The sequence below is a fragment of the Benincasa hispida genome, chromosome 9 (genome assembly GCF_027475165.1).
Source record: "Benincasa hispida cultivar pf3 chromosome 9, pf3_genome.v1.1, whole genome shotgun sequence".
In the NCBI taxonomy this organism is placed as follows: domain Eukaryota; kingdom Viridiplantae; phylum Streptophyta; class Magnoliopsida; order Cucurbitales; family Cucurbitaceae; genus Benincasa; species Benincasa hispida.
Genome location: NC_143486.1, coordinates 14,217,859 through 14,234,944, shown reverse-complemented (window position 1 = coordinate 14,234,944; position 17,086 = coordinate 14,217,859). Strand labels below are relative to the sequence as shown.

The window sequence follows — 17,086 nt, the reverse complement described above, 5'->3', positions numbered from 1 at the left end:
TTTCTATGTGATTGTTATGTGATTACTATGTGATTATCACACCTACAATTACTATGTGATTATCACACCTGCAATTATCAAAGTGGTGTATTTGAATATTTTTATTACCGATAAACTTATCTAGTTGAATTATTATTTTTTTCTGTCAATATGATCATAACTCAACTGAGATAAAGTATATACTCTCAACATGAAGTCAGCATTCAAATCTACTATGTGCACCATATATATGTATTCTAATTTTGTAATGATAATAGCACAACTAGTAAATAAAAAACATTATTAACAAGATAGATTAGCTCAAGGAGTTGTATAAATAAGTGTTGATAGCTGGTATTAAGAAAATTATCATTATTGGAATGTCTTGAATTTGTTTGTTGACGCTTCAAACAACCAAGTACATGAGTCTTGCATATTTATTCATTTATAATTATTTATGATTATGACCCTAGATTTAGAGTAGTACTCTATATAAACTCTCTAACCCTAAAGGCGCTCAGTGTGTATTCATAAAACATTCTCCCTCTATTCCATGGACGTAGCTAACACACTATTAATGAATTATGTATATCTATGTATCAATTTTTTTATGTTCTTTTATATTCTTTAGTTTCCAATTTCGTAACAATCATAAGCAATAATCTTTTGTAGCCTATTCATATTCCATACCCCATTCCCCATTTACTCGAAACTGAAAGAATGGTCGAAGGATTTCTCTTAAATGTTGCTGGGAAGATCTCCACAAAACTGGGTTCTCTAGTTTCTGAAGAACTTGGAATGCTATGGGGACTCAAGGATGATCTTACCGAACTTGAGAGTAAAGTTGCTACAATTCAGGCTGCACTTCATGATGCGAACAAGCGCCAAACAAGGTCATTTTTTGAAGGATCAGCTTGAAAAACTGGAAGATGTTCTTTGTGATGCAGATGATGTGCTCAATGCATTGTCTTGTGAGGCTCTCTGTCAAGAATCGATGACAAGAAGGAAAATTCAAAACAGGTTAGATCTTCTTCTCCAACTCTAACCAACTTACATTTAACTTTAGGATGGCACATCAAGTTAAGGAAATTAGGGAGAGGCTTGATTCTATTTATGCTGAAAAAAGGGATTTTCATTTGAATGAAAACATTGAACCTATCATACAACATAATTTGTCTCCTCAAATTGGGTTGGGAATTGGAAGGGATACTCACTCTTCTTTAAATGAAGAGGAAGTAATGGGTAGGGATTATGATAAGAGGTTCCTAAAAGACCTTTTAGGAGGGGATATGGATGTGGAAGGCAATGTTTCATTATTGCAATAGTTGGAATGGGTGGAAGGTAATGTTTCATTAATTATTTCATCTGGACCGCTGGCTGGCACGCGCACGTTTTGGGCTGGATGAAGAACAACGTTGCGATGCTGAGAGGCAGTAGCTTCAACTACTCGTTTTTCTACTGTGCATGCTTCAAATCTTTCTTCAATTTACAACCAAGTTTCAACTTTATTTATTCTAACAAATTTACAGATTCTTAATCCCACATTAAGACCTATAAACAAGGAACCAAATACAACATGATTAAAGAGAAATGTAATGTCAAGACGGTAATATATCCATATCAGCATCCATTTCATACAACTTATGAAAAATAACCACCAAGCTAAAATTAACGTAAATTGAGTGTTTTAAACATGCTCTGATACCAATTGTTAGAGTTAACATTCAACATGCGGAAGTAATTTGGATCTAAACACTCTAACTACATCAATTTTAGTGATTAAGCATGCATGATTCAATTTTTCATAATTTAGGGTTAGAGTAGGACAACATTTGAAGAATCCCTTAATTACTTCAATCCCTTGCAAATTTCTTCTTGAACACTTGATGTAGGCCATTATAAGGATTTCTCCACTATTTTCTTGGCCTTACATTAGATGGCGGAACCCAAATTGAGAGAAATTTGGATAGATTTTGGATTTGCTGAAGAAAAAATGCAAAATTTTAAAAACCACAAAAATTCATTCAATTTCAGAATTTGCATGAAGTTTTAATTTGTATTAAATCTTCAATTTTATAGAAAATCAACATGCAAATCAATTCCTTCTAGAGTTGACACACAATTTTCCACTAAATAAATTTAATTAGGGGTTGAAAATTGAAGAAGGTGGGAAACCTCACTTTCTTCCATTTTATTTTATTTGTCAAAATTAGATTAATTTAACCAAAATCAAATCAATTTAACAAAAATTACTTTTAGATTTGAATTTCGTATATTCAAATTTTGATAAAATTAATTTTAAATAAATAAATAATTAATTAATTTAATATCAAATATTAAATTAATAAAAGCATCTCATCAAAATATGAATACATATTCATATATTTGATATTTAAATAAAATTTAAATATTTTTAACTTTCCAAATTTGTTTAATTTGATAATTTTTATGTGTGATTTCTTTTATATATATATATACACATTAAGAAACACTAATATAATCTCATAATTTTTCAGACACTATATTAAGAAAAAAACTCTATAATTTCTCGAAAAGGAAGAAAAAATCTGTAATTAATATTAATTAAATAATTTAATTTTAAGCGGTACTTGAATTTATGAATGGAAAAGAAGTTAAAGCAATCGATCAAAGTCGTCGATGAATATGCAGAGAACGTGATTCAAACACGAAAGAGAAAACTCTCTATCGATGGCACAACCGCAAGCCGATAACCAAAGTTTCGATCTAATAACCATATTCATGAGGTTAAAAGATGAGCAAGGGTGGCCATTCTCTGACAAGTTTCTCATAGATATTTGTGTCAATTTTATACTTTCCAGAAGAGATACATCTTCCATAGCATTGAGTTGGTTCTTCTGATTGCTCGATCAAAATTTCGATGTAAAAGACAAAATTCTAGCAGAAATTTGCAGAATCATCGGCGAATGAGAAGAGGCCAAGACCAGAGAGCTTTGATTCAATTCGTTAGTATTCAAACCAAAGGAAATCAAGAAAATTGAGTATTTGCAAGCCACCATTTTCGAAGCCTTAAGATTGTTTCCATCCGTTCGATTAGATCACAAAGAGGTAACTAATAATTACTCATTCACATTAATATTTCGAAAGTAAATTTTAGAAATCTAATCAATTATTCGTTCGACTCAGGTTGTGGAGGACGATGTATTCCTAGACGGAACAATTATGAAGAAAGGAACAAAAATCATGTATGTAATATACGCGATGGGAAGAATGGAAGCAATTTGGGGGAAAGATTGTCGCGAATTCAAACCTGAGAGATGGATGAGAGATGGTTGATTCATGAGCGAATAGGCGTATTGATTCACCACCTTCAATGGCGGCCCTCAGCTTTGTCTCGAAAAGGATTTTGCGTACTATCAAATGATATATGTCACCACTTCAATCATCAATCGGTACCTAGTGGCGGTGGTGACGGACCATTTGGTGGAGCCGAAGCTTGCCCTAACTTTCTATATGAAGAACGGGTTGAAGGTCAATTTGATTAAACGAGAAGAGGGCAGATTCAGAAATACATGAAGTTAAATTAATTTAGCCCTAAAAAAAATCATAGAATGACCCAAAAAGCAAAAAAAAATCGATCTCTTTAAAAAAATTTTATTACCATTGATCTTTTATGTCATGTGAAATACCAAATTTATCCCCGAATTTAAAACCTCTTCTCAACCTGCCTACCTTCATCCTCCTTCAACGATTTCTTTAACGATTTAACATATGTATTCAATGCAACACCAACATTTCACCAGAACATTTATTCTCAACTAATATTACCAACAATATTGAACGTTATTGTTGGAACGTCATTCTCAATTATTCACTTTCAATCGAACTCCTCAACTTCTTCACCCATTGTTCTCTCGGAGTTTCAGTCCAACATTCTCATTTTCTATCGCTTTCATCTTCATTCAGTTCATTTTCTCTTTAGGTATAGAGCATCCACGTTCATCAGAACCAAAAACGAAAAAGAATGTAAGTGTTTACATAGTATTTTTCTTCCAAGATCGCTTTCATAAAGATAGAATATCACCCACCATAATGTAAGTGATTGTTTATATAATACTAAAGGATCACTTACATTAACATGAGTGATCGTTTGTAATTTGTTGGGCGATCTATTATAACTTGATGGGCAATCACTTACTTTAATAGTAATTCGAATCTAATTGTCAATTTTCTAATTGCATATCAACGATGGTAGTTCGCATCTTTGTACGATTTGGTGGAGAATGGCACTAGTCCAGAAAAAATTATGTCTGAGGTCACATGAAAGGTCTGAAGGTTTGAAATGATATAATGTGTAGTGAAGGAGTGAGTATCTTGCACCAATGACTAAATATTGATCTAGATATGTTTGATATACACATCAAATATTGTTACAATCTATTGATTCCAGCTCCCCCAATTGACATAGTTGATGATGAAGGCCTTAGCTTTTTTCTAGAAGGCAATGATGCATCCCGAATGTCATTTTTTGTATCAGATATACCTCATGAAAATCATATAGTTAACATAGATAATATGTATCAGCAGTGCAATCCAACAATTCAAACCATTCCAACCAGTCAAGTTTTGGGTTTGCAACCATTCCAACACATAATATTCTCACCATGTCTTCACTAGATGAAAATATTGAGCCATGTAACTTGGATAGAAGTGAAGCTTGGATTGGTCAACATCCAATCTAGATGTACTCCACAGTTTGATACTGACCATCTATGCGAACAATATTTAGGATCACAAATAATTCCAACACCTTCCATTCATGGTCCAACCCCACCTGCTTCCATCCAATAAGAGGAGTTGCGTTCAGTTCGAATGCATTCCACTATTCCAACTAGGGGTGAGCATGATAGACCAAAAAATCAAGTCGACCGACCGACCAATCGACTTTTACTTCTCGACAGTCGAGGTTGGTTTGAATATTTACTATACCGACCATAGTTAGTTCAGTGGTGTTTGGTCAGAAAAACAACTCCGACCGACCAATGATCATCCTTAATTCCAACCCAACCATTTATAGATATACTCGCACTATTAGAGGGCTCATCATATAACGACCTTATCACAATACCTCACGACTGTTTGAATGACGATGATGTAAAAGCTGGTGGCAAGTTCGAAACTTACATCATTAATAAGCTCCAGACTTGGTCAAAAGAAAATTTATACTACCAAACTACTCCTATCACTACAAAGACGTGGCAATAGTGGTAAGTACGAGGTCGAATCACAGAGAGGCACAAAATTAATTCTCTCTTAAATTAAATTTGACTGTGGAAAAATAGTAAAAATGGGGTTTTGGGTTTTGATTAATTTGAAAACATGCACAAAATTGAAATGCAACGGATAAATGTAAACAAGAATCAGTTCATCTAGTCCTCGGATCAAAATAAGCATTCATTATAATTTCAATCATCGTTTTCTGCCAATTAATTATACGTTTGAATTATGCATGCATAAGTACCGAATTTATGCGATTTAACTAGCCTCTACAAATGCCGGCAATTAACTAAATCGAAATCAATCAAGCGTACTAATTAATAATTAAGGTTGGAAAGACCATACCCTAACTAATCTACATGACTTTGCGGTCGCAATCTTCAAGCAAGCTGATGCCTTATTCCTTTGGATCGCAATTTTACTTTGTGCCATCGCATTTTTCCTACATAAAACAAGTAAATTAGCTGCTTTTATGCGATGGGCGCATGCGATCGCAATTCCTTTCAGTTTAGCGCTTTTGGACATGATATTGCTTATTTTACCGTCGCATTATTTCATTGTTTTACTTATTTGAGCTATAATAACTTGTATTTCTACCCGTTATCACACCCCCAAATTTAAAATAATGTTTGTCCTCAAGCATAAACTAAAGATTTTCTTTAAAAAATCAACCTCTTTTACCCTACCTAGACTTCTCAAGGTGCCTTATTCAAATTTCATGAACCAATACCTTCTTAATTTCTATCCTGGTCTCTTCCTAAAATAGTTCTAATATTTAGGGACCACAAGTTTAACCTTAAAAAAAAAAAAAATTACTCGTTTCTAGGACATCGCATGATTCATTTCAAACTTTCTCTAACCAGGGTGTTTCCAAGTGATTTTTATCCTTGCACGATTTAGATATTCTTTTTGTGATCTTGCACTAATCCAAGTGCCCAACATTCATTTTGGCTTGCCCCCACGAGTGTCATGCGAGCATCCAACTATGAGCTAGGCGCTCTTTCTCAGTCTAAACTCATGCCCATTTTTTTTTATTTGGCACCGAAGTTGCGATCACTTGGTTTATGCGTTGATCACGATTCCCCCTTTGTTTTGGCTTGCCCCCACAGGTGTTATGCGGACATCCAACTATGAGCGGGATCCGATCTCAATGTTATGAATTTTTTTTTTTTTGTTGAAATTTCTAAAAGTAGCAAGGTCGAAAATAAATACTAGCACCCGCAAATTTATACACAACAATGTCCTCTGCAAATAATCGGTTATCATTGAGTCGTCTGCAAAACAGAATAAGAGTTCAGATAAAAGATTGTGAAAAGAAAGGGTCATAGGAGAAAGCATTCATTCAAATTTTACTTCCATCCAGAAAAAAAAAAAAAGGGAGAATAATATCTCATTACTTCCTCCCTGTTTATAACTTAGACTCGTAAAGCAACCGAGGATGCTTCGTCTTGACATTTTCCTGCACATGAGAAAATTAAAGCAAATTAGATTTATGTTTTATTAAGAACATGAACTGGCTTATAAAGAAAACGAAGACTACAATATTCAGCTCAATGAAGCATTACCAACACAATGAACGAATAATTATGCATCCAAACCTAACTAAATACACAAAAAAAAAAAAAAAAAAAAATCTATTTGCTTTATTTTAGCCAAGTGACACACATATCACTGTTTCTCTAAGAAGATACCAACGATTCAAACATTAAAATTCTTTGCATTCATTATCCCTCCAAGTAGCACAACCAGAGAGGATCAACGTTCCACTCAACTAAACCAGAAAACTCCGGCTATTTGTTTTAAGTGCCACATGAATCGTTCCTATTCTAAGAAGACAGAAACATCAATTTACACATAAACGTTCTTCTCATTCAAAACATCTCCAATTGGCATATCTGATACAAAACCAAAGTCTGTAGCACCTTAAGTATAATTCAAATGTTGGCTCAGTAATTAAGGGAACAGTTTGTGGTAAATACAACCATGCATAGAGTTCATAACCACAAACATCAACCTCGGAGGGGAAAAGAAAGGGAAAATAAGCGCATCTAAGCGAAGGAAGAGAGAGAGAGTATGCAAAGCTAGAATCGTAGTGTTGAATTAAGATCGGAACACTTGAGTTTAATTGCAACCTCTTCATTCGTCTGTATATTAGTACCCGCAGATGGAATTGAAGTATTAAAATCTAGTTGTTGTAATAGAGTAGCATAATGAGAAACTGGAATGGAGAAAAACCAAACGAACCAAGATAGATCTCCCCGAAGGAGCCGCTACCGATCTTCTGGCCAAGTCGAAACTTATTGCCGACACGAAGTTCCATCCAGGAAGGAAAAAGAAGAATAGAAGCATAGAAATGGAAGATGATTAGGAGAAGTTGAACATAGAATTGAGGGAATTGAGGGCAAATAATTCAAAATTCAGCGCCATGTCGATACTGAGACGAGGAATCGGAGGTTCATCGATTAAGAAAGAAATGAAAGAAAGCGAGAAATTGCAATTAGAGATCTAGGGCAGGGCAAGGCAGGAATTTTGGTTATTATTTCTTTGGTCACTCCATAGAGCGGCTAGGGTTGGGTAGGTTAAAAGCTTAAAGAAAGGTATGTTTTACTTGAAAGGGAAACATAATTCCCAAAATTATAATCAATTTGACTATTCTTTCATAATAAAAATAAATAAATATCACTTGCACATAGCCTATCGTTTAGCTACCACACCCATCGTTTACCTCCATCGTTTAGCACTGACGCCTTATCGTCTAACGCATCTGCCTATCGCTTAACATCATCGCCCAGCGTCTGCGTCTATTGCCCAACGCCCATCGCTTAGTATTCCGCCTATCGTATAGCGCGTCTGCTCATCGTTTAGCGTAGCATGGCTATTGTCTAGCACTATCGTCCAGCTTCTACGCTTATCGTCTAGCGCTTTCACTGATTGTGCAGTACTTTTCCTATTGTATAGCCCGATCGTCTAGCGTGTCACTCCTCATTGTTTAATGCCGCGCGCATCTTCACGATCGTCTAATGCATCCGCCTATCACTTAACGTCATCGCCTAGTGCCTACGTCTATCGCCCAACGCCCATCGCTTAGTATTCCGCCTATCGTGTAGCGCGTCTGCTCATCGTTTAGCTCAGCACGGCTATCGTCTAGTGCTATCATCTAGCTTCTATGCTTAACTTCTAGTGTTATCGTCCAAATTTTACACTTATCATCTAGCGCATTCACTGATCGTGTAGTACCTTGCCTATCGTATAACCCGATTGTCTAGCACGTCACTCCTCATCGTTTAATGTCGTGCGCATCTTCAATCATCTAATGCATCCGTCTATCGCTTAACGTCATCACCCAGTGTCTGCATCTATCGTTCAACGCCCATCGCTTAGTATTCCGCCTATCGTGTAGCGCGTCTGCTCATCGTTTAGCGCAGCACGACTATCGTCTGCTCATCATTTAGCGCAACGCGTCTGCTTATTACAAATGCATATTTTTCTCAAAGGTTTCTACTAACCTTTGATAAAAGTAAGTATTTCCAAAGGTATTTTAACAACCTTTGATAAATGTTAATATATATTTTTTATTAAAATAAATCTCATCTTTAATAATTTTATTAAGAATAAATTTTTTCACAGGTTTTCTGAAATCCTTTGATAAATTTAATAACATTGTTATATTTCTCAAAGGTGTTTTTATTACCTTCAATAAAAACTACATATTTCTCAAAGGTTTTTCCAATACCTTCAATAAATGTATATCTTTTTCAAAGGTTTTTTATAGCTTCCGATAAAAAATTGTCGAAATAGCTTAATTTTCTTGTAGTGAATTAATTAGGGAATATAAATTAAAACAATAAACTACAATAACAACGTTATTTTTTACCTCCCAAAATCAAGAAGTAAAAACCATGTGAGTATAATCAAAAGTACTTCTGTTATTTCAATAGATAAATTTAAAAAAATAATTAAAAAAAAAAAGTGATCTATCGAGTTTAGTTGGTGTAGCAAATTTGGAGGAAGGCTCAACAGAGGTGAAATTGGAATGAAGGGGTTCAATATTTGTCATTTGTAACTATTGATACCACAATTTTAGCTTTCATTAAAAATGTGTTTGGGATTTATAAGAATAAAAAATAAAAAAATGTTTTGGTCTTTGAGCTGATCAAATAATAATGTTACACTACCACTCTGTGTGATGCTTTTTCTTTTGTTTGTCTCTTTTTTTTTTCCAAAGGTAAATCAACTTTAAAAAAGAAAAAGGCAGTGCATGTACATATGATCCCACAGTGATTGGAAAAAAGATGAATGAAGAATAAAAATGAAAAAACAAAAGGAAATAAAAAATCAATATTGCAATAAAGTTGAAATAATTAATGATTGTATTTCACCTAACTAACCAAATAGAGAAATAATAAGGATACGAGATGTATTACAAAACCTAATCAAGGTTTATTGCTAATTTAAAACATTGAAAACTAGCAATGAAGACATTGCATTTAAATATGGTTGTTTGCTTCTAATTAAAGATAAGCATGAATCGAGTTAGTTTAAAATCTAAAATATTGACTTTATTTTTATTCTTTTACAAATGTCTTATATCCTTTAAAGGCCGAAATGAATTTTCTAATCCAAATAAAAATTGGGGATATGAACCACATCCTTACGTGGTCATTAACTCACATTCGGATACCAACTGAATTACGCTCGCTTGAAATAACCTACCATATGTTTGGAAATATGGAGGCAAAGTTAAGGAGGTAGACATCCTTCTTTATTAATTCCTTGACCTTCTTGGCTGAATTGACCACATTTTGCTTTCATTCAAATTATCTTTCATCTCTTTTTGAATATCTAGTAGAAATTAAGTAAGCTGAAAATTAAATAAACAAACATATAACACCAACAAATTTTAACATGGAAAACTTCCTTAAATTGAGGAGTAAAAAATCATGTTACCGTAGTCAAAATCTCCACTATCAATAATAACATGTACACAACAACTAATATATCTCTTTTTTTTAGCACGAAATTGGAGAATATATAAAGAGGGATCGGGAGGTGCACTCGGATATCTCAACTAGGTTAACATATATTTAGCACCCTCAACATATCCCAAACCCAATAGAAATTTATTCCACAAAGAGAAATATTGGAATTTATTGTTTGGACCTTATCAGCAGTGTTCACCTCACCATAGAGAGCTGACCAAAAGAAGAGCTTACACTTCTTCAGAATGAAAGTCTTCCATAGCTTAAACTGCACTCTTTCATTAAATTTTATTTTGGATAATTCTCTTTAGTTCGTCCCTCCACAAGCAGCTGCTATTCTCCTCTCTATTTAAGCAAGGTGCAAAGTACTGTAAGATTCCAAAAAACAATCTCAATTTCAATGGTAAAGATTAAACAACAAGTAATGTGTACAATGAACACCAAAGCCCAAAATCATTATATCCCAAATTGGTAATTAGTTCTATAAATGTCTACATAATAATCAGTTGAAATCAATTTTATCAATATTATATTACCCATTATGTGATTATCTGTTCAATTTTCTTCCAAAGTATTTTGAAGCAGTCTTCTCAGATAAAAATCGCTAACATTAGAGATTCATCTACAGTTATACAATCACTACCATCAAAATCAGTAAAAAGATTTAATGACATAAGAAAACAACCATGTATGGTATGATGGTGCATATATGACATATATACTTCATATACAGTTGTAGCCTGCACAAAGAGAAAAGTAAAAGAAATTAAATTGAAAGTATTGCTTTCTCAAAGAGTAATATCTACATAAAACTAATGAGAGAATTGATTTGCATACCTTTTTGGAAGTCAATAATGAGTGTAGTAAATTCGTAGGTCGGGGATATGGGCAATCTTAGGCCAATCTTCTCCGGTGTCTTCCTTGCAGCTTTTTTCCAATATGTGACATTCGACAATGTCTAAGCATTTTAAATTAGGGATGTGTCGAATCCCTTCTGGTAGCGAAGCTAGATTTCGACAAGAATCAATCCCCAATCGTGTGAGTGAGTTGAGGTTGCCAATTCCATGTGGTAGCGAAGTTAGCTTTTCACAATTACGAATATATAATTCTGTGAGTGAGGTGAGGTTACCAATCCATTCTGGTAGGCTCTTCAAATTTTCACAAGAATCTAAAGAAAGATGTTGAAGAGGTTTCATATAATGTTGCCAACACTCGGGCAAGTACTCCAAATTACTCACAAAGACGAGATGTAGAGAGGTGAGGTTTTCATAATCTTTCCATGGTACAACATCCAACTCATCATCTGACAGACCAATTCGCAATGCCTTCAAATTAGGTGCATGGAAAGACTTCAACACATGCAGAGGAGAAGAATCATTAATAGTTAATTCAAAAGGGTAAGGAAATATTATAGGAGTTGTACCCTTGCACCATCTCACCAACTTAGGCATCTTCGAAATCCGTAATTCCTCGAGGGATGGAAAAAATGTTGATGAAGAAACATAATCATCATTGTTGACATCAATAATGTACTCGACGTTGGGTAAGTAATCAAGCTCAAGATGCTTGAGACTAGGAAACTGATCGAATCGGGGGAGATGTTGCAATCTATTACAATGAGAAAAACATATAGTGACAAGACAACCGAGGAAATTAGAGGATATTCAATTACATAACTTCAATCCACCGTAGTTATGAATAGATATCTTTTGAAGATTTGAATGTGGTTGTAAGCAATCTAAAACACTTTCGTAGATCACATCGTCCAACTCAAAACTTGTAAGTTCATTATGTGCACCTTGTTTCCACCAATCTAATTTCAACTCTTGAAGACCTGACGTTAGTTGCAAGAATTTACCCTTCGTTTCTCCATCAATACTTGTACAAAATTTCAATCCTTGAATACTTAATATTCCTTTCAACTTGATAAGTCCACCCAACTCCTTTAATTCACAGCCCTTATTCTTTTCTAACACAAACTGATTTATTGTTTGAAGATTAGTTAGCTCACCTAACCCTTCTAGCATATGAGTGAGACTAAAACATTCTCTCAAATCAAGATGCTTAAGGTTGATCAATCTTTTAGTATCTTCCAGCAATTCTTTTAAATTTATACACCGAAAAAGGATAAGTGTTTCCAAATTATTTAATTGAGTAATAAAGTCAGGAAGGAATACTATACTTGTATTGTCTGTAAGATCAAGTTGCCTAAGATTGCTCCAATCTTTTACAACTTTGGGAAATTCTATCCTACAACTTTGAAGGATAAGTATTTCCAACTTACACAATTCAGTAATAGAATCGGGAAGAGATTCTAATTTAAAATTATCTGAAAGATCCAAATGCTTAAGGTTAATCAAGTTTTCTACACTGGATAAATTTACTAAATGATCACAGCATTTAATGATAAATGTTTCTAAATGATACAACTTCGTAATAGAATCTGGAAGATATGTAATTCTCCCCACAATCCTCAAATATCTCAAATGTTTCAACTTACCAATAAACTCCAAATTATTTGTATTTAAGCCAAAACTTAAGTCTAATGCTCACAATGCTCGCAATCGAGAAATATTATGAAAGATTTCTTCCAAATTCGATGGGGAATCAACAGCACAATTTCGAATAAAAAGTGTCCTCAAATATGTCGCCTTAGATAATGGTTCCATAAGTTGATTTTCATGACAATATTCTTCCAATGAAAAGTGACGAGTTCTTTTATCGATGACATTTCTGATCAATCCACACACACATTCATTATTCATTATCGAACAAGCCATATCATGCATCAAATCGTGCATCTTACATGCTTTTATGTCTCCCAAATCATTTTTTACAACCTCTTGAAAAAATGACCTTGATAATAACTCCATGAAATAATCATCACCAATATCAATGAGGTTATCATCTTTATTACCATTTGATTGAATGAAACCTTGTGCTCTCTATAGTAATATAAGTTCATCCTTTTGAATTTCATGATCTTTGGGGAACAAAGCACAATAGAGGAAACATTGCTTCAAATTAGTTGGGAGATACTTATAGCTGAGCTCAAGAATGAATTTTATTTCCTTTAGATCATTATATCCTTGTTCCAAAATTTGGTAAAGTTCCTTATCCTTAAAAGACAACCAAAATCTTTCTGATTTGTTATTTTTTAAAAGTCCTCCAATGGTTCTTATTACGAGAGGAACACCATTTAACCTTGATACAATCTCCTTGCCGATTTGGACCAAATTTGAATCCTTTTCATCAAGCTCCTCTTGATTGTCTGAATATCCTTCCAAACCTGTCATCTTTTGAAACAATAACCAAGAATTGGGTGCATTCAAAATTCGTAAAGAATGGACGAAAGTAGAGTCAAAAGTTTTAGCAACTTGTTCACTGCGTGTTGTGATCAAAATCCTACTACCCTTTGCACCACACATCAACAATCTTTTCAGATGTAACCATTCCTCTGTTTTCTCATTCCACACATCATCCATAACAAGCAAATATTTCTTTCCATCAATTTGTTTTCTAAGCTCACTTTGTAATGAATCTATTTGTAGGAATGATTCAGGCTTCTTCCCAGTTGCAGACTCTATTATCTTTTGGATAATAACTTTCAGATCAAATTCTTCGGAAACACACACCCATAACTTCAACTGAAACCCATTCTTAGTCATATTGTGATGGGTATAAATAGATTGAGCAAGGGTAGTCTTTCCCAATCCTCCCATTCCAATAATGGAAACTACTGCAATATTCTCTTTGGTGTTGGAATTTAGTAGAAGATCTATGACTGCTTCATTGTCATTACTCCTACCAATCACTTCCTCTTCAAGTATAAAAGAGTGAGTCTCCCGTCTCTTTCTCAACCCTTCGTCTTCCCTTTTCTCTATCACATGCTTACAAAAGCTAAATTGATTTTTATCATCATTAATAGCTTGTAACCTCTGCCTAATTTCCTTGAATCTGTGACATATTTTCCAACTAAATTTAAATTTGGAGAAGAGGGTACATACTTGTTTTCTCTTTCTTCGGTCTTTGGCTAGAACTTGCCTTCTCAAGGTTTCATAAGACGACTTGTCGATCAAGTCATCAATCTCGTACAAAACATCCTTAAGCTTTAAAACCCAATCATTCACTTGACTGTTCTTGGACTGCTGCTCCTCTGCGTCGTGAAGCACAGATTGAATGGCAGAAAGAGTGTCTTCGAGTTTGTCAAGGTCATCCTTGACACGCCACAGCGATCCAAACTCTCGGAGTAGGGAAGAGCCCAGTTTGAATATGATGTCTGCAGTAACGTTGAAGAGAATAGCTTCAGCCATGGTGGATGACAAAGGAGGGAGCTTTGGAAGCAGGCTGCTCAATAGTTTAGAGGTGATGAACAAGTGTGTGATGTGAGTTTGGGTAAATGTAAGATAAAGCTGAAGACTTTGGTTGTCGTCTATTACTATTCTGTAATACAAAAGTCTCGATCCTTGGTCGTTGGGTCGATAGTACAAGTATTATGATAGTTGAGTTACACTCGTGATCAAAATTTTAAATATCTTATATTCTCTATATATATTATTCATGATGATGATAGATTTTGTAATTGCAATGCATGCCCATTACAAATCATTTAATTTGCTATTACTTTAATTAATTAAATAGAGTATAAATATATAATTTCAATTGAATTTTTGAAACCCTCCCATTCTTATTTTAATTCAACCCGAGAAAGCAAAATTGAAGAAACAATTCATAGTTTTAATTAAGATTAAAATAAATTTATTGGAGAAACCTATACACTTATTATTGAATGACAAAATTTACCACCAAATTAATAGAGAAAATGTTTATAATGAAAGGGTAAAATAGAAACAAAAAGTTCTCCACATGATGTCTTTTATATATACTATAGATGCACATATAGATATGAAAGGAGTCCTAAGAATTAATTTTTTTCGAATTCCTAAATTTATAAAATGATTTTATTTGTCACAAAATTTATAATTTTAGAATTTTAGAGAAATCTATTAAGTCCAAGATTTTTTTTTTAAAAAAAATAAAACAATATAAAAGATCTAAACCTAAATAGTATTTATACCTACAAGTTAGAAAATCACTCCAATATTCATGTGAAAATAATTCTAAAATAGAAAAAGTAATTAACAAAAAGACAATAAAAAAGCCAAAATATTAGGATTTTCAGTGAACTCTTCAAATTAAAGAGACTTGTTTATATATTTGTAATAAAAAAGATAAATGGTAAAAGTAAATTTATGTATGATTCTGTAGGACTTTAAATTATGGTAATTGTTTTAATGGGCAAAACTTCTGAAAATATTTTCAATTATAGTAAAATGTCGGTGTTTATTAGTAATAGACTTCGATAGACATCTACCAGTGGCCGATAGACCGCAATAATCATCTAAGACATTGATAGATGGTGACATTTTGCTATATTTATAAATAAATTGGTTTATTTCCTTTATTTGAAAATAACTCTTGAAATTATGAAAACCTTAAACACAAGTTTTTAAATATTTGATTAAAATACTAATTTGGTCTCTATACTTTTGAACTTAAATTATAATTTTTGTGAAAAATAAAACAATTGTCCATTTATAATGGGGCTATTTAATGTGAAATTACCTAATATATAGGTATGACCATCAATTAAAATGGTCAAATGAAAATCAAAACTTTCTCCCTTTAACCTGTTTTGGATCGTATAAATTATTTTCTTTCAAAATTTTTACCTTATGTTGTAAAATTGAGGTGTAAGTGCGAGTTTAACTAAGCATTCTCATTATCATCCATGGTTGAATGATCAAGTAGTTTTCTCTTTAAAAAAATTTAATTAAGCATTCTTATTTTCATCCATGGTTGAATGATCAAGTAGTTTTCTCTTAAAAAAAAGCATCAAGTGGAGTGAAGACGTGTAGTGTGTTTGGACTGATATTTATTTATTTAATTTGAAGGTAAAGAGAATATATACTACAAATTTTGCTTTCCTAATAAAAAAAAATTATTTTCAAATAAAGAAAAATAGGTCAACTTACAAATATAATAAAATATTATTGTCTATCAGTGATTTTTTATGATAGACATCTATCGTGGTCTATCAATATCTATTGGTGTCAATGATAGATGTCCATCGCAGTCCATTACTGATAGACAATGACATTTTACTATAAACTTGAAAATATATTTAGTAATTTTATTATTTAGAACAATTACTTTAATAAAAGTTATTTCAAATACACTTCAAAAGTGTTTCAAAAATCATTTTGAGTGGTTGTCCAACACTTCAATTTTTTTCAAAATGACTTATTTAAAATTTAAACATTTGTAAAGTTAAGTGTTTGTTTGGCTTGACTAGAGATTTTTTTTTAAAAAAAAAAGTTATTTTTATTAAACTTTTTTGATAAAAAAATGGTTTAAAATACATTTTAAAAGTGTTTCAAACGCTATTTTTAGTTATTGTTTAAAATTTTAATTTTATTTATCAAAATGACTTATTTTCAAAATTAAACACTTAAAAAGTTAAATCAAACACATCCTAAACAAAACAGAACCTTAAAATCTCTTAGAAATTTATTGTTTCCTCATTCATGGTTAATATTTATTGCAAGGTAAATAGAATACTGCAAATTTATTTAAAAAGAAAAAAGAAAAAAAATACTACAAATTTGAAATTTGAGCTTTCATAAAAAAATGTGTTGGATGCAAAAACTTTTGGTCTATTAAATCAAAGAATAACCTTGTACTGCCTACTTTGTGAGATACTTTTTTCTCTCTTTTTAATTCTTTTAGATTTTCTTTCTTATCCTTTAAAATACAGGTGTAAGTGTCACTGAAATGACCTTTTTAAACTTGTTCTTGAAAAATCAGAAACT

General features: G+C 32.8%; 1 protein-coding gene and 1 pseudogene across 3 annotated transcripts; one reads left to right on the top strand and one right to left on the bottom strand.

Annotated features, from left to right (window-relative positions):
* The first annotated feature begins 699 nt into the window (after positions 1–699).
* LOC120084555 (cytochrome P450 86B1-like) lies at positions 700–3,545 on the top strand (annotated as a pseudogene).
* Positions 3,546–10,133: 6,588 nt separating this feature from the next.
* On the bottom strand, positions 10,134–14,780 carry LOC120086216 (putative disease resistance protein RGA3). Of its 3 annotated transcripts, none has more exons than XM_039042752.2 (3): positions 11,052–14,780; positions 10,900–10,954; positions 10,134–10,582 (listed from the first exon to the last, which is right to left on the bottom strand). In XM_039042752.2, exon 1 carries the CDS (start codon positions 14,525–14,527, stop codon positions 13,160–13,162), a length of 1,368 nt encoding a protein of 455 aa, XP_038898680.1. In that variant the 5' UTR covers positions 14,528–14,780; the 3' UTR covers positions 10,134–10,582; positions 10,900–10,954; positions 11,052–13,159. The 3 variants fall into 3 exon arrangements, with proteins under 3 accessions (XP_038898680.1, XP_038898681.1, XP_038898679.1); XM_039042753.2 differs by having other exon boundaries at positions 10,134–10,559; XM_039042751.2 differs by having other exon boundaries at positions 10,134–10,954.
* Between the last annotated feature and the right edge of the window lie 2,306 nt (positions 14,781–17,086).